The sequence below is a fragment of the Neolamprologus brichardi genome, chromosome 16 (assembly GCF_056152115.1).
Source record: "Neolamprologus brichardi isolate AB-2024 chromosome 16, ASM5615211v1, whole genome shotgun sequence".
In the NCBI taxonomy this organism is placed as follows: domain Eukaryota; kingdom Metazoa; phylum Chordata; class Actinopteri; order Cichliformes; family Cichlidae; genus Neolamprologus; species Neolamprologus brichardi.
This window is the reverse complement of record NC_142119.1, coordinates 11,261,788-11,279,912: the sequence shown is the minus strand read 5'-3', so window position 1 is coordinate 11,279,912 and position 18,125 is coordinate 11,261,788. Positions and strand designations below refer to the sequence as shown.

Here is an 18,125-nt window from a genome sequence, read left to right as displayed (position 1 = left end):
CGTATTAGGATGATACAAAGGCAGTGTAAATCTGGGCCACCTGGCCCTTAGGGGTCCAAGAGGTGGTGATAGTTGACAGTGCAATTACTCCACTAAATTATAATTTCCAGTTCTGACACATATTTGGGCTCCACGGCTTTTCAAATGAAAACATTTTGCTCTACTACAAATTTCTGACGGCTAGCGGTACTAGCTATATTTCATTTTATATGATAAGCCTATAATATATAGCCACTGTTGGGTTGAACAAGGAAATGGCAAAGTTCTCAATAACTTTTCACAAGTAGAGTTGTGGAAATTTTTTTATTTTCATTATATGAAAGGACAGTATCACAATTGTAATGTGCACACTGCATCCTGGACAGAAACAGTTGCATTTGAAACATCTGCTGCTGCTAAAAGGACATAGACTTTCTGCAGGCATGCTGTAGACTTTGTGTTCATATATAAATTATGAAAGAAAATTAATGTGCCCTCTATGGGGATTCGTGTCAGTGTTTGTGGGACTGCAGCTTCAGGTTTGTATTGTTGACTGGAATCTACATGAAAAAAATGCATCTCAGGCCATGTTATGGAATAACGCAAAAGAGGTTAAATAGTTAGTGTACCTGGTGGCTTTCTTCAGCAAGAGATTAAGTAAGTAATGTGTAATATATTATTTCTGTTGAGCAACAATCCTGACATGAAATATCGCACATGGAAACATCGCAAGCAGCTATTGAACGGTTATGCTGTCCATCAGCATTACACTGAAAAGTACATTTAACCTGCCAAAAGTGGGAAAAACAGTTTTGCATAATTTAAGTGCTTTATCTTGTTTTTTGAGGTACAATCACTCTCGTGCCGATCAAATTTCCATAGGAAATATTAAGTCATGTAAAGGAATATGCATGTTTAACAGTGTGGTTTAAGTAGTAAGAGATAAGCAGGATGAGAGAGCAGAAACTTACTGACATATTAAAAGTGTTTTTATGTGAAGTTACAGAAAAGAAAATGCAGCTAAAAAGTGTTAAATGAACCACTGCAACACAGAACTGCTGCTGCTGCTGCTTCAGGTGTCACTCTTCATGGATCCGACGGTCTTTCCGAGACTGGATCCGTGCACATTTTGGACACCTTTTCACCACAAAACACTTTTTGTGAAAGCAGGCTTTGCACTCTGTGAAAGACAGAAGATATTCATAGATTTTATGTATTCTGCATATAAACCCAGTGGCAGCATATTACTTGTTATATTTGTGGGGGGGTTGTCAGAAGAATATTATGAAGTTGTACAAAATCAATCCTGGTTTTAGTCTATAGAGGAACACAGACTGCATCTCGCTTTGTCTATGCTCACCTGGACAGCGTTTACATATGTCTGTCTGAAAAGGAAAGATGATGTCTTTCTCTCTGCAAAACTCACAGATAAAACCTCGGGCAAGACACAGCTGTGTGAAAGAAGTGAGAGAAGAAAGTCAAAATGATTTAATTTCATGCAAACATTCACACGTTTTCCTTCTCTAAACGTGTTGTATTCCTGGCTGTATTTAACTGAAATATTGCCTGAAATGTTGCGTACTTGTTTAAACGGGCACAGGGATAGGAGTCGTGAAAAGCTATTTCTTTAAGTCATCGTTTACATATTAAGTCAGGTGAATGGGCCTGAGATCTACAATCCCTAACTTTAAAAGAAATTTAAAATTAGAAATGCTTTTAATTTAGGTAAGCGGCAATAATATTTAATTACCAAATGCAAATCATCAGCACTGGAAAATAATACTGTCCTTAGGTAGAAATGTACTGTCTGTACTTTCTAGCTAATAAATAACATTAAAGAGGCCAGGAGCCATCTGGTTCAGAATGACTGACCTCACAGTTTTCCACATGAGTAATGGCAGACTGCAGCACTGCTTTGGCCTGTGGAACCAGCTGACCCTTCTTCACCTTCTGTAGGTCATCCATGGAGAAGAGGTTTGACTGCTCCCTCAGATGAGCAGGAAGATGCTCCAGCTCAGCCAGCACACTAGGACACAAACACAGGGCAGATTAGGTTACTAAGAAGTTACTAATGAGTTAGCAACACAGGTTACTTGTTAAAAACTGTAGGTGAATTCAAATATTTTGTTCATTTCTGAGGGATTAGTATATAATTGCAGTGACCTCAGGTTAAAAGCTTTTTAAGGGCCTGTTAGGACAGATAGATTTCATGGTTAGGGCACATTCTGTGGGTCAGGGGTGGGGAACTCCAGGTCTCAGGGGCCGGTGTCCTGCAGGTTTTAGATAGCATCCTGGGTCAACACACCTGAATCAAATGATTAGTTTGTTATCAGGCCTCTGGAGAACTTCAAGACATGTTGAGGAGGTAATTTAGCAATTTAAGGATCTACATCTAAAACCTGCAGAACGCCGGCCCTTAAAGGCTGGAGGTCCCTCACATCTGCTGTAGGTCCTGTGGGGTCTTTTGTGGATTGGGGTTGTTTTGGCACAACACAGTTACATACACACATCCTTTCAAGCTTCTCATTAGCTATGCGCTATAGAAAAATAATTTTCAATTGTTATTTTCAATAACAAACGTTACTGCAGGTAATTCAGTGTAAAATACTCACAAATATGATATATGATAATATAGTACAGTTACATGTTTATATGAATATATTTATTCATATAAACATTAAATTAAACTTGTAATAGGAAGTAGTTAGAGATATTACTCTTTACTCTGATCAAAATATACTGCTCAGTTTTGAAGTTTGTGTCCCAGTGGCATTTTATTCACTCTATGAACGAGGTGAACTAGTAAATCTTATACCTAGCATACAGTCATGGCCAAACTCTATTTATTTACCATCAAAAGGTTTTTGAAACTTAAGAAATCCTTGTAATAGTTCTTTAATATGTGATAGAAACATAAAAAAAATACTCAGCAAATTTAATGAAAAACACATTTTGATCCACTGCCAAACCTGTAAATGAAGTAATGTCTTTGTTTTATAAAACAAGGACATGAGCTGTTTATACATTAGATACAATATATATCAACTTTGTATTATCTCCAAATGTTACCTTTCTGATAATCTGCAGGCTTTTAGCAGCTTCTTGATGCCCAGCAGCTGATCCTGCACCTCCTGATGGGAGGATAGAGGGACATGTTAAAACAAAAGGAATACAAAAATAAATGAAAACAACCTAATAGTTTGTCATTGAATTTCAGTATCGGCTTTGAAATCTAATTCTACAGACTACTTACTAAATCCAGTAAAAGAATAAATAAAACGCCAGGATTCTTCCGATGGCTATCTATATGTTTTTAAATGTGAATGATTGCTTTCGGGCATCTATGATCACGGTAAGCACAACAGTAATACTTTAGTCATTAACTCACCCTAAACCTGTCCAGTTCTTTCACTTTACTGTACAGATTTTTACCAACACAGGTCAGGTCAAACAGAGGCTGCTGCCACACTGAATCCAGCAGCTGTTTGGAGAAATCACTCACAGGGTACCTGAAATATCAGGATTATTGTGAGTTGTGATGATGTTACAAGGTTTAGAAGTGCACTGCAAGTTATTTAGAAGTCATTTACATTTACAAGACCTTTAATCATTTCAGTTTTCTATATGAATTAACTATACATTTAACATATATTAACAGTTACTATATGTTGTCTGATTTGATCACCTGCCAAAATCCCAGCAGGACAGTACTCGACCCGGAATCACAGCCTCTGAGCCGCTGTGACAGCAGTCACAGAAATATCTGCAAAAATGAATAACAACAGATCAATGATTCATTTGTAATAACTTCATTATTTAAATATATATGGTTTAATATCTGATTGCAGGAAAACATAGCTCACGGTGTTTTTAATATTTGGGTAATAACATGTTAGTTTCCACACCTGCCGAGGTATTCACAGTATCGCAGTTTCTTGATGTACCCTGGTGGGAGACAGAGAGTCTTATATTTGGTTTTGCTGCTTGTTACATTGTGAAGACATGGCTGAGGCCTGTGTTTGGTATTTACTGGTACTCAACCTTGATTACTATAGACAACAATGTTTTCAGTGGAGAACAGTTTTTTACATTTATTTATTCCTTTTTAAGAAATGACAAAGTTACATTTCACAGAATGACTTTGAGTTTTAGACAAAAATGCTGAATACAGTTGTATTAGTGAAGTGCATGATTTATAAATCTCTCTGCTTTTTGGTAATGGAAGCATTTTCTGACTATAGTTTATTCTCCTGTGGAGGGATTAAAAATGTTTTTATGAATGCGAATGTAATGTTCAAATAAAAACTAAAACAAAAATCCTCTGCAATTCATATTATGTAATGCAGTACTCACTGGGCTCTACCTCGGTCCCACAACCTGCACACAGGAAGTGTTGCGAAGCCACTACCTCGCTTCGTCTGAACAAAGAAAAGAAACCCACACACATTCAGCTCTAAATACACAATCATTTATAGCATCAGAAATGAACCATTTTTCCACTGCGCTATTGTGTCATCACATATAAATGAGACCTGTGCGTTGGCTGGACCGTGAAGATGATCTGGAAACGTGGTGGTGCCCAGCTCAGGGATCCTCTCATCCTGGTACGCTGTCGGATCTCTTCTGTCAGGCTACCGCTGCTCACCGCCACATTTTCTGTACCCGGCAGCTGGTATGAACAGAAGGAACAGAGGATACTTGTGGTCATTTCTGGAGTCCAGTCCCAGCAACAGTGTATCTTATTATATATTTATCTTGCATTAAAATACCAAGTTGAGAAAGTGTTATAGTCATAGTTGATTTGTGGTTGCTGTTCTCACCTCCTGAAGCGAGCTGCGAAGGCTTTGCCGGCCACGCTGAAGCTCAGTAGAAGGGAGCCAACCTTTTTTGAAATCCAACACCAGCTGCTGGGCTAGCTGCTCAGCACTGCACCATGGACATCATAGATTTAGTCAGATTTAAAAGAACAAACACTTACATTATTAAAATGCATGTTTACTGAAAGGAACAGGTTTTCTTACTTTTTTAGAGACTCTCTCTGAGTTAGTGTATGATCAACTCCACAGTCTGAAACGGAAACACATAATATGATGATTATGTTTATACTCATTTAATCCAATATTAAGAAAATAATTTCTATATTTAGTTGATATAATAATGTATATGTGTTGATAAGTGTCATAGAAAAAAAACAACATTTAAAACAATCAGTTCCTGATATAAAGTCAGTGAACACTAGGGGGGAAACAAATACTGTAGGCTTCAAACTTCCAAGCGCAGATAAAATATAGATACTTCACTTTTTTTATATGGAATATAAAACACCATCATTTATGACCATTTCCAATAATAATTGGAAATGGTCTGGAGAACATGGTGTCCATGATTTAAAAAAATAATTTCACATTTGTCTGACCACAGAACAGTTTTTCACTTAGCCTCAGTCCATTTGAAATGAGAGTTGGTTTACAGACAATGGGGCATTTCTTATAAAAGAGCTTTAACTGTCATACGTTGCTAATAATGTAAGGGCAGAGGCCAGGAATACAAGGAACTAAGAACCACACTGAGCACACAACATGAGGGAGACATAAACAAAAATTCTGGGTAATTCGGGAGATGGGAAACACCGGGGAAGACAGCTGGAACAAGACGGGGAAGTAAAACTCTGTTCAAAGCACATCAGACATGAGACTATCAAAATAAAAGACACACACACACACAAACAAACAAACCCATAGCAACCAGAATAAGACCTGCAAACTTGACAAAGGGACAGAGGCTAAAATGCAGATATTAAATGGAGGGAGCAGAATGGGAATACAAAAGAGGAAACCACAATCACGCAGAGAATATAAACAGAGACTGCAAAGGATGTAATAAATGCTAAAACTGGGCAAGGTGATCTTTAAAAACAAAGGGAATCACAAAAAACTCCACAAAGTTTATTCAAAGGTTCTTCAGTTAAAAAAAAAGTGTTTTAGTTTCATGAGTATTAGTGTGGGTGTGAGCGCAGCAGTTAGCTGTTTGTCTGTGCAAATATGTTCACAGTAAGAAAGCACTTTCTGCTGATCAAAGCATGTTTATATGAGTTCTTTGTTACTTTTGACTCAGATGGAAGATTGGTGGAAAGGAACAATCAACCTGTTGATACCATCTTCACAGCATTTAGGCTGATTTCTATGAAATTTGGTTGAATAAATTGCAGTAAGAAATTAGTCATCCTATGGCTTTTTAGTCTGGCTTTTTGTCTAAAAACATTATCCGGACAAAGGAAGATGTAGGACGACCCATTCCTGGTCAAAACAATGTGTTTGATAAGGAACTATTTAAGGAATGTGTGTTTCATTAAAAATAGAATTTCTTACCTTCGAATCCGCTGTCAGTGGAGAGCACAGACAGAGTTTTCATTTGATGTTTAGGCTCATCCTTCCCTGCTTCCTCCTCTGCTTTGTCCTGTGTTTGCTGCTCTACACATGGGTGTGTTTCTCTGTGTGACATCTTCATGTCTTCATCAAGATGTCTTCGCTTGTATCTCTCTCGTCTAGGATCAACTCTGCTGTACTTTACTTTATGCCTGTGTAATCTAAATGTCTGCTTCTGTGGCGAACTCTCCTGTGCAAGGCTTTTATGTCTTTCCTTGCACATCAGGCAGTTTGTGTCCATCGTGGAACGCCACTGATCTAAGCTAAGAGTCCATTTTGCATTTTCGAGCATCTCCAGCACCATGTCCACCACAATAAAATGAGCATTTTCCTGCACACAGACAGACACTGGTGAGACGCTGCTGAGAGCATTTGGCACCTGTCTGCTGGCACAAATCTGGCTCTGATTTCACATTTCTATATTTAATGCCAAACACTATAGTAACCCGATTAAAGGCATAAAATGAAGTAATTCATAAGTAATTCAATAAGGTAAAAAAAAAAAAAGTTCAGTGTCTTAGATTTACATTTACATGGTCTAATAGTAACAGATGGATAAAGATATGTGTTTATTAATGGCATGCTAAGGATGATTATTGATATATAAATGATAAATTAAGCACTTGCTAATATGTTTAATAATGGGACATTATTCTACCACCTTTAATTTCATATATCTGTAGCTTATAATTTGCAGTTGTATGACTCAGCCAATAATTTTTAAAATAAGCAGCTTGTTTTACAATAGAAAAATAAAGGGGTGTGTCATTAGCTTTTTTTTATATTTACTTTTATTAATTTCATTGCAAAATAAATAAAAACTGTGAAAGACTGTTGGGGGGGAAATGTAATGTACCTTTTCCAGTTCACAACTGGTCTTGTAGATCTCTGCAGAGGATGCTGGGATATCGCTGCTGCTTCTTTCTTTGCTTTGTTGTGTTGAGGTAGCGCATCCTGATGAAACACAAACACACACACACATAAATAAACGGACTGGGTTTCTAGCCTTTTTAACATTTATATGTTTTCAGTGTTGCTAACGTCAGGTTCATATTTGCACTCAGTGCATCACTGTTAGTGTCTGCTCAGTTCTATATTTTTATACTTGGGCTTTATCGAGGGTATATACGTGGGTATTCATAAAACACTAAAAAGTTTTCTCAAGATTATGCCAAAGGAAAATTTGGCAATATAAATGTGTACAAAGGCCTACAGTCAAAGCCTGGAGTAGCTTTACATGTTTCACAGTTCAAAATATTCCCTATTTATCGTATACATTTTCCCTGAATCCCTGAGTTTACACTCATCCCTTGAATCCAGCTTCTTTCTGATGTCCTTCTCCTCACAGAACTTTCTCTTATTCTTTTTTTTTTTTTTTTACTTTTACACCTTACAAGTACAGTGTGACGTCTGGATTTTTATGTGTTGTTGCCGTCAACTTTTATGTCTCTTAACTTCATCACGCTGAGATTCAGAAGTGTTTGTGGTACATTTGAAAGACGCCATCCTAAATAATCTTTTCCCTTATTAAAGAAAATCTGCAGCTCAAAACCAGGAATGAAATCATAGAGTTAGTGTGTTTTTGGACATGGTTAGTCTCCTTATAGGCACAATAAAACTGCCAGCCACCCTTTACTACTTGACACAGCTGAAAAATACAAAACAAAAATCAGTAAACCCCAGTAATGCTTTTATTTTTAATTTTACCTGGTGTGTTGTTGGGAATGCAACTACTTTGGGTCCGCCTTTTATGCTCCTCAGCGAATCCCTGCTGTCCACTGTAGGGAAGGTGGAGGCTGGGAGTCAGAAGCCGTTTCAGATTTGATGAGATAGAGGTAGAGCTTTGCTTTTTAGCCATCTCCACTGCGAATGATAACTGATAAGAGCTCGGTTTGGATTCCAGATCCTCCCCACTGCTGGATGTCAACCACTCCTGGAGACCCAGAGACGGTGAACCAAAGACAGGAGATGATGGGTCCGAGCTAACAGGAGAAACATTTCACTTTAGATGGAGAAGTTTCAAAACAATGCAAGTGAAAATCATCCAAGAAATAAACACCAAATTAAATGTTAACCATAAAAAAGCACATATTGTGCATCACCTGACAAGCAGCTGAGTGGCATCAAATGTTTACTCATCACTTTAACAAGTAATGAGTTGTTAGTAGTTAGTGCGAGCAGTGAAAATAGTATGTTCACTGTATTTTCAACAGAAACATGAGGAATATCCTGTTTCTTCTTTTTACTTTGAGGTGTAAAACCATAGCTGCAGAAATTTAAAAAAAAGGTCTCTTTATTTACTCATTTCAGTTCCTGTTTGCTCATAGGCTCTTGGCAACCACACAACTTTCATGACATTTACCATAAAGTATCTCAAATGTCAAACACTGTGAGTCCTAAGCAGTAAACACTGGCTCCTGCTGCAATTATTCACAAGAAGTAAAGCTTGTTGTTTACATATGCAGCATACTGTGTAGTGTTAACATGAGCTTATTAGTTTTATTGTGTTACTTTACCTCGAGCAGCCAGTTATCCCACAGTAACTGAAGTCTCTAAAGCCTTAGCGCCATCAAGTGGTGCTAGAGTAACACTGTGGTAAGCAGACTGTCCTATATTCCTATTCACTATTAGGTATGAGGTGACCACAAAGCAACAACTAAATGTGGGGCAAAGAGTGTGTGTCTGTGAGACAATGTGGGACAGCTGGTGAAATGCTAAGAGAGGGCCTGCACTTTTCATGTGTGTGATTTAAAAAAAATAAACACACAAACTAAAGGACAAAAATACTCATTCATATGAAGGAAATTTTCCCAGCCTGCTCACTGAGGAATGCAAGGTTGTGTTTTTCATGAGGCTTCTTTCACTTGTCTGTTCCCTTTTTCTATCCCGATAACTAGGAACTGTTGTGCGTACTGAGCAGTCTAGTGACCATCTTTTGGTTTCGGCAGGAAGGCATTCACACAGCACCGTGTCTTATTTAGAGCAATACATATTTTGTAAAATTGCCGTGTGCTTTAGTTCGCGTTACATCTGGAACTCAGTGAAGCTGCATTTCCTTTTCTCTGAGTTCGACTCCACCAAAAAAAGGCAAAGTTGTGACTTTAAGGTTATTTGTTTCTTTTCCCCATTTATTAGCTTAGTGTAGACAATAAGTGAATCTGCATATTACCTAGATACATATACGGTGAATAATGTCTCCATAGGTCAAAAAACACTTTTTTACATAAATGTACCTTTGGTGTAGTTATTAACAGATTCACCTGACATGGGAAAGCTTTGAGACCAGGAGGAAGCAAAAACAAAGACTCAAGCGAGCCCAAGTTTGTGTATTCCTACTGCTTATCACAAATCAAAGGATTACATCAGGAAGGGCCAAATCAAACATGCAGATCCATCCACTGTGGAGACCCTGTGGGAAATAAGGGTGCAGCCATATAAACTGAAAACTTAACTCTAACTCTCCTTTAATTCATTTTATAGTTATCAGATCTATACATGACTAATGATACCTTTTTGTGAAGCATCTTGCGAAACTAACTGAAGTGTACTAATTTTTTGCGAAAGGATGCATAAAAGTATGCAATATAGACAGTTTAGTGAAGTGTAGAAGAGGCAGAACAGGTTAGTTAGGTGTACCGCTGTGGAGGTTCCAGTGATGCACTATGTTGGACTGGTGCAGGACAGGCTGTGGTGCACGTGTTAGGTATTATTTTAAATGAGGGAGGTGATGCTGATTAGATTCACTCACCAATTTCTACCTTTGCTACTAGCGTCATATTGTGTAGGACTGGGATGGACCGTTAAATTTCCCAAGGGGCCACGTGAGAAAGTGGGACTGTTGTGTTAAACTGCATCAATAAGCTGAACTCAGTTCTGCTCAATATTAATATTATCTCTATAAATGGCCACTGTCTGTTAAGAGTAGATGTTACAATTGGTCAATGCAAATGTGAAATAAGCACATGCCAACATTGTATCACTATATAATCAACATTCCCACAAACAATTGCGGACAAAGTGTGTTTTGTAAAATTTCCAGATTTTCTGTTTATAGTTTAATTACATCATTTGCAGTTTTGAAAATGCAAAGGAAAGTCACATCAACAGCAAATGCAAGATTTGCTTTCCATTGTGCATATGAGAGCTCTGGAATGTCCTTGTCACAAAATTTCTGCTCTGTTTTTAGCACTTTGCCTACGCTGAGCCACCTCCCCCAGCTGTGTGGGAACCTATGTCACCATGTTCAGTCTGATGTGCCTACAAAAGTGCAACAAACTGTCGGTGATTCAATGCTCCTGCCCTGATGGAATTGACTATTTTAGTTACAGCATCAGAAACCTGATTCATTTTTAGCACTGACTTACACTGCACGTCCTGCTGTATAACGCAGTTCAAAAATACCAGTTCCTGTTTTGGGTTAATTTCATTTTGCATCTGCTTCAAAAGCAGATTTGAACAGCCATAGTTTGTAACATCAGCCTGTTTGTCCCATTGCAGAGCTAGCCTCTCCAATCATGCCTTTCACTCAACACATTCCTAATAGCTCCGCTGTCCACTTTTCAACTGAAAATCCAGATTTCCTGCAAAGGTGTTGAAAGACTCTTGATCTTGCTTGGAGAGTGGCATATTCTTAATTGCTCCTTTCCTCTCAGGTGCAAAAGAATTCACCAAACATTCACTGATAAACTCACCATCAGAGTATGAATTACTGTTTTAGCGATTTTGTTGGAAGTAAAAATAAAAAACTGGATGATTAAAGACTGTTAAAGAAAAAAAGAGAAGGGCTTGTTGCTTTTGTAGCTTTGCTAGCAAAGGTTCAGATGTCGAGTTCTTGTATTTCTCAATCCTTAAACATAGTGATCTGCTCCACCACACACATGGCTTTACCTGTGACTACAGTAAATAAATACTTAGAAGACTGTGTGTTAAAAACTCTGCATCAGGGGGTCTCAAACTTAAATGAGCTGTAGGCCACTGCTGCTACTGTCATTTCATGTGAGGGCCACTGTAGTGTTCAAGAAGTACAAAAAACAAATAAGAAAACACCCACAAATATTTCTGAAAATCTAGTGTTGTTTTTTTTTTTTTTTTAATAATTTCAAATATTGTATTACAAGACAAAACTACAAACAGGAAGACATTTTTTTGTGACTCTTAACTAACTGAAGCCTTTCATTGAACTACCAAAGAAACAAATCGGTAAACTGTTTCTGACCAGACACGTGGCAGCACTTCAGCTATGATAAGAATGCAGACATAAGTGTACACATTAGTTTTTGACTGCTAGTGAAAATAAATAACTCTCACTAAACTCAATCCCTCAACATGTTTTTACTCTGTTCATATTGCCTTCATATTAAATAACTTTTTGCTTGTTAAATGACTTATTTTAACATTGCAGTCAACAACAAACAAATCTTCCCTAAAAAAAAAAAGGTAACTTTAAGAGCCAAATTGTATTATTTCTTCACGTCAATATACAGGCCTCAAGTAGGTGTGACGTGGGCCACAAGTGGACTCTAGGCCGCAAGTTTCAGACCCCTGCTCTATATTCTGCATCAGTCTTTCTGACATCTTTCAGGGCCAGCAAACTCAAAGTGGCATTTACTTGCAGACATAAATGCTAAAAACATAAATGTTTTGTTTTTTTCATAACATCTTCACAGCAAAAGAAACAAAGTTCTATTGTGATTTCCCACAAAATGTAAGGACTGTTTGCTGGCTGAAATGGGACAAAATGGGTGTATATCTATCTATATTATGCTTAAATCCCAATTTCCAATTGACCTCACACTGGTAGGGGCAACCAAATGAGCCAGGTGGAGCCCGGGGCCATACCATACTCTGGGCTGATCTAGAGGTCTGGAAATCAGCCTTTTAGCTCTCTGCTTATGTCTTATTTAAATTGAGTTAGCCCAAAGAACAGAAAATATCAGAATAACAGCACAGCACCACTACACCCAATTATAGGGTTCCCCCACCAGCTGAATCCCATTTTAACTCCTGGTCCTAAGTATCTGAATAATAAATGTGTTAACATGTTTTATGCCACCTACAGTTTACCTATGCGTACTGAATTGTAGCAGTAAAATCATGTAGTATGCAGCTTCGTCAAGTGGACAAAGTTGTTGCTTTGTGTGGATTCCAAACAGCTAATGGTAAAAGTCATTCATGAACTGTAGCACTCAAGAGAAAAGACTGAATGACTCATGCACAACTCTTACTTCAAGTTTGATACGATAGTTACTGGTTTACCCATCATCACAGCTTACAGCTTATTTTAGAAAAGCATCACCTAAAAAGCACCTTTAGAAACGTAATATAATCGTTTAGGCTTCGTCTTTTTTTACTCATGAAACCCTTCCCTGGTTTCTTCACCCCCAATGAACAACAAGACTTTAGAAACGTATCTATCTTGCAGTGTTGCCCTTTAAAAATGAGAGTCACTCAGAATGTGGGAGACAGTTTCAATATGTTTGAGGAGGCATTGTGTTTTTTTAAAAGCACACTGCACTCTGATCACTCTACACACTGCTCAGCTACAACAGATGCTTTAGCTGATAGGTGTATCTCACCGCACTTTGTTATTATTTCTTATATAATTAGGTGTATATTCCATCTATGACACATGTAGATCTGTGTTTCTTGGTCATTTTTTTTTATTTGTTATCCAATCATTTGTAATAATGATATTGCTGCAATGTTTTGTAATGCTTTGAACATATAGTACACAGTATATAGTGGTTACCTGGGACTAGATGTATCATTTACTCCTCCGTGCCAGGAGATGGGCCTGCTGCGTCTGGAAATGACCGGACTGCTCCGGGGAAGGTGGAATTTTTTATCCCCTGGATCCAAAAGAGAAAGTTCCTCTTTGCTCTGGATGTCAGTATCTATGTTGCCTTTCTTACACTCATCACCCAAACCCTCACTGCTGTGACTGAGTCTGTCTGACTTGGAGTCAAGGAAAGATTTAAAATCTTTGAGGCAATTGACTTTTGCCTGCTGGTGGTGATGGGAAGATGATGAATTTGCTTCTGCTCTGTCAGTTTCTGGTGGTGACAGAAGGAGAAGTGGGTTAGAATCCATAGCAGCTGACTGTTGTGTTTGGTAGCAAAGTAAAACAAGGGAGACAGCAAAGAAAAAGTTAGGCCTGATCAATATGTATTCCAAAGGCATTCTTCGTTTTAATTGCACGTAGATTTTTGGAGCTGGAACCAGAAACAGAGACTGTTCTGGAAAAGATATGTCCAGATAATTTCATGCTAAAAGCCTAGCCGTTTTAAACTAAAGCTTTGCGATACATGTTTCAGCAACTCTCTGGTGTTTCCTGTGTGGTGGCAGTGATACCAGTCTTTCAAGATGCCTAGAACAGAAGGTTTACAAATATGTGCTGGATCTTACCTGTAGATGCCATTGCAGGGGTTTTTGACTCCACTATGTCCACATGCCAGCTGACATACTTGGAACTATACAGAGAGGAGGACATGGTGCTGTGGCTTCCCATCTGCGCAGAAAAAGAGAGGCATTGTTTCTCAATAACTTTGAAGCAAACTTCCTGCTGCTTTCAGTGCAGAGGCAACACAAGTACCAGTTGTGGTATTGACTAATGGTTGTACAAGATCAGAAAGTATTAAATGTTCTGTAATATTGTGTAAGTTATTAAGCTGCTGAAAATGTTGGGAAGGTTTATTAGTTCTGCCACAATTTGGAACTGATGAGAATGAAAATAAATAAATATACATATCCATTATGAAAGGATATGCAAAATTATAACCTAAATCTTTATCATAATGCAAATTTTAAAGTGTGAAGGTATCTCAGGGGAGAGTTAAAGATTTTTCAAATTTTAAACAATTACAAATACACTGTCATCTCTGTATAGTTCCAAGTTCCCAGTGTGGAGCAATGCATGCATTTCCCAGGAAATGTGGCATCACAGACTTTTTACTTGTGCAAGTCACAACTGCACAGAGTGTGTAGCTGAATTATGTCATTAGCTCAAAGTAGAGCAACTGTTTGCCTGTGCCATCAACTTCTCTGGATGTTCTCCATTCTTTTAACTGGCAAGTTATAAATATTACTACATCCACAGATGCTGATAACTGTTTGCAAAGGTGATTTAAGCATTTATGTAAAGAGTGAACAGAGTTAAGTGATGCATGTGTTTATATACACCAGGGGTAGGCAACTCCAGGCCTCGAGTGCCGGTGTCCTGCAGGATTTAGATGTGTCCTTGATCCAAACAGCTGATTCAAATGGCTAAATTACCTTCTCAACATGTCTTGAAGTTCTCCAGAGGCCTGGGAATGAACTAATGATTTGATTCAGGTGTGTTGACACAGGGTGATGTCTAAAACGTGCAGGACACCGGCACTTGAGGCCTGGAGTTGCCTACCCCTGATATACACTATTCTTAATGACTTGTTTTGCTGCACAACTACTCTAATGAAGAAGATCCTTGTAAAAAATAACATGTTTTTAAAAGTTCATACGAGCCTTATGAATTCAAATGGAGGAATTCAGTGTATTAAAAACAGAAAACGTCATACTAAAATAATGAGAATAGCAGAGTGTTTATGTATAACCATCGTTCAGAGGTATTTGGGTGTTTTTATAATGATCGTTTCTAAAACTGAACCAGAACATGGGTGTCTTTTAGGTTACAGAAGATGGGGCTGAACCTCAATCAGTTATTTCCGTTGCTTTCCAAGATCTCACAAACTCTCCTGGAAAACAGCTACTGTGGCCAATACTTCATAAAAGCTAATACATGCTAGCAAAGTCTTTAGTTCATCCAGAATTAGAACAGTCTCAGCCGAGAAACTCCAACAACCATGTGCAGAAAGATCTAAGATCTAAGCTTTCATGCTTTGTAAAATAACCCAGCCTGTGCAGTGTGGGTGTGACTCTGATAAAAATATGGGTGTCGGACACATCACTCTGTGAGAATTAGCACTATCCTGTACGCAAGACAAAACATTAGAACTACGAAGCATATCAGTCTACATAAAGGTTATTGTAAAGACCTGACAGTGAAAGGTAAAACTGAGAAACGTGTTAAATTAATGATGTTTAAAAAATTATTTTATTGTTTGAATTCAAATAAAAAAAAACTGGAACACTCATAAACGCAACTAAAACAAAATAAAAATATCCAGGACATGTCTTTAGTTTCAGCTGCTGTCAATACAACCAGATAACTACAACTTTGTTGTTGTTTTTTTCATGACTTACATGTAGTCAGTTCTGCCTAACATAATGCAGAGGTTAGTTGGTGATTTAAAAAGATAAGAACTTTCCTGACATCACTGTAGCTTATTGGTCCTGAGTTTAGGGCACCCTGATGGCCAACTTCTGCTTTTTTACTTTTTTTTTTACCTCTACCTGGGAATAAATGACAAGGCCTGCTAGAGGGGGATGTTAGGCTAAAGCATGATCTATGACGATCAAACTGAGGTGTCACAAGTGGTTACATTGTTACTGAAAAACAAAACAAAACAGAGAGAATGAGGAGGAGCTTCTTCCCCCAGGCTATTCGGACCCTGAACCAGGTGTAGGACTGGACTCTCCCACACACATCACTATAAGACTGGACTCTCACACACATCACATCACCACACGCACCACCACACTCTTCTTATAATCCTATAATTCATAATCTTGATAATCTCTTTCTGCTATTTGCACTTTTTTTTTTTTTTTTTTTTACTGTAAATTCCTAAGTTAATTTGTAAATTTTGTAGTAAATTGTAAATACTGTAAAACTTTTTTCTGTCATTTAATGGTCGGGCATTGTACAGCTACAAGCATTTCACCCCCATGTCATACTGTGTATGGTTGTGTGTGTGTGACAAATAAAATTTGAATTTGAATTTGAATTTGAAGTGTTGTGAACCGAATGTCACCGTCTTTGAATCTGAATAAAGCTGGAATGTTTAATCAAAGATGAGAAATCAGCGTAAAACACAAAAGAACTAAATTAAATGAGAAAATGTAGCACTGAACAGCCTTCAACGTCATAAACAGACCTCACATCCAACTAAAACTACAGTTATTTTATAGTCCACCCTCTGTATCCTCATAACACACATATACAACCAAATGTATCCCCAAACAAATCTAAGAAGTGAATTTCAAAGATTTGAGATTTTTTTTTAAAAAGGGAAGAAAACAGCCAAAGATATTTCAGTGCAAATACAAATGTATTACTCTCAACGTGACACAGAAAGCAGTTTCTACATGAGCCCTGCTGATTAATCTCTCTTATATATCGCTCATATATCTTCAAGGAGCTGCTTCGCTTTAATCAGCAAACAGAGCTTCCTGTATGAATGCAGAAGTAGATTCTAATTGTAAGTGATAATGTCTAAAATATGTCCCTTTTTTGTTTCAGTCAAAGTAAAAAGCAACATGTTTGAAGCAGAGAGAGGGGGGAAAGCAGACAGCAGAAGCAGCACTGACCAGAACACAAAGCTCAGGCTACTCACCAGTTAGTGACTCGAAGAGGAAACCTGTCAGTCTGGTGAAGGGAGGACTAATGCGAGTCTTCAAAAAGCTGCGGCAGCTGGAGAGAAAGGAAGAGGGCTGGTTGGTTTTCAGCACTTCCTGTATTTAAATCAGGTTTGTATTTTCTGTGTCTCAGCAGTCAGTGCTGGGCTTTTTTTTCACTAAGAACAGAGACACCAAGAAGCTCTCAGTACACCGCACAGCACCTTACCACAAAATTACCCTAAATATGTAATCTGCCACTTAAAAAAACACAGGCTGCTGACTTTTTCTCAACTATTTAACAACAGGGAGTTGATTCATTATGTATTAAGTCATGTTTTTATTTTAGGAGCATTCATAATACATAACACATAATAGATAATTCAAATATTTCTTGTTTCTTTCATTCTAAAGAATGAAGGAACATTTAATGAAATATAATCAGATCGATTATAGGAGCAAAAGTGTTTCTTTAAACCCATAGGAGGTCTTAAATGTTGTGTTCAAAAGTTCCTCAATTTAAAGACCGTCACAGACGCGAGTGCAAAGGTTTCGTTCAGCAGCATATCTTACGTGACATTTCTCAGTGCTCAGCAAAGGCTGGCATGTTAGCTGGCAGCTGGCAGAGGTGAAAGAGGAAGTTCTAGTACAGAGACAAGTATCAATGGCCGGGGGTGTTGTTGAGATGTGATCAGATTGAGACACTTACCTCCAGTCTTTACCTCCAGGTGGCAGCATTTCAGAGCCCAGACATAGCTCAACTTCAGTTGACATTCGGTTGATATTTCAGAACAATTGGTATTTCAGATATAAAGGATGCAACCAGGAATTGTCTGTCTGTCTGTGTTCACTTCATATACTGTATTTCCATGGAGGTTTGCATGTTTCAGTAAACTGCTGCAACATTTTCCTATTTTCGTAGCAACATGAGAGATAGCATAGAACTTTTGCACAGTACTTTAGACATGGTCAAGTCGACTGGTGAAATTCAAACCAGGTTCTGAAGGGGGAAAGTGATTTAAATGTTTTTGTGATGCTCAGGACTTTTTCAGTTAATTTTTAACTGCTGTAACAAAGAGACCTTACAACTCTGGGATGAATAAAATATATTTCAACTTTGCCATGTCTTCTCTTTAAGGGGTAACTTGATCCAGTAGACAAAGTAAGACGAGTCATCTGAGAAAACTATCTTATAAGTCTGATTTTAAACTACAAGCCTAAATGTAATGA

At 37.9% G+C, this 18,125-nt stretch overlaps 1 protein-coding gene across 1 annotated transcript; it reads right to left on the bottom strand.

The window, feature by feature from the left end:
* Nucleotides 1-299: 299 nt before the first annotated feature.
* On the bottom strand, nucleotides 300-16,973 carry rubcnl (rubicon like autophagy enhancer). Its single transcript, XM_087829860.1, has 17 exons — nucleotides 16,895-16,973; nucleotides 13,796-13,911; nucleotides 13,153-13,524; nucleotides 8,112-8,386; nucleotides 7,261-7,358; nucleotides 6,348-6,735; nucleotides 5,001-5,046; nucleotides 4,800-4,905; nucleotides 4,512-4,648; nucleotides 4,333-4,397; nucleotides 3,885-3,924; nucleotides 3,665-3,742; nucleotides 3,368-3,488; nucleotides 3,049-3,110; nucleotides 1,852-2,005; nucleotides 1,340-1,430; nucleotides 300-1,159 (listed from the first exon to the last, which is right to left on the bottom strand). Exons 2-17 carry the CDS (start codon nucleotides 13,909-13,911, stop codon nucleotides 1,059-1,061), a joined length of 2,250 nt encoding a protein of 749 aa, XP_087685986.1. The 5' UTR covers nucleotides 16,895-16,973; the 3' UTR covers nucleotides 300-1,058.
* Nucleotides 16,974-18,125: the final 1,152 nt, after the last annotated feature.

What these genes read in the sequence shown, in the direction of transcription:
- rubcnl (XM_087829860.1), bottom strand. Translation starts at nt 13,911, where the DNA reads ATGGGAAGCCACAGCACCATGTCCTCCTCTCTGTATAGTTCCAAGTAT. An exon ending in TCTACAGGTAAGATCCAGCA is followed by an intron (nt 13,525 to 13,795) that starts CATATTTGTAAA and finishes CTCCCTTGTTTT; the next exon opens with ACTTTGCTACCAAACACAAC. An exon ending in CTCATGTGGAAAACTGTGAG is followed by an intron (nt 1,431 to 1,851) that starts GTCAGTCATTCT and finishes TCTTTCACACAG; the next exon opens with CTGTGTCTTGCCCGAGGTTT.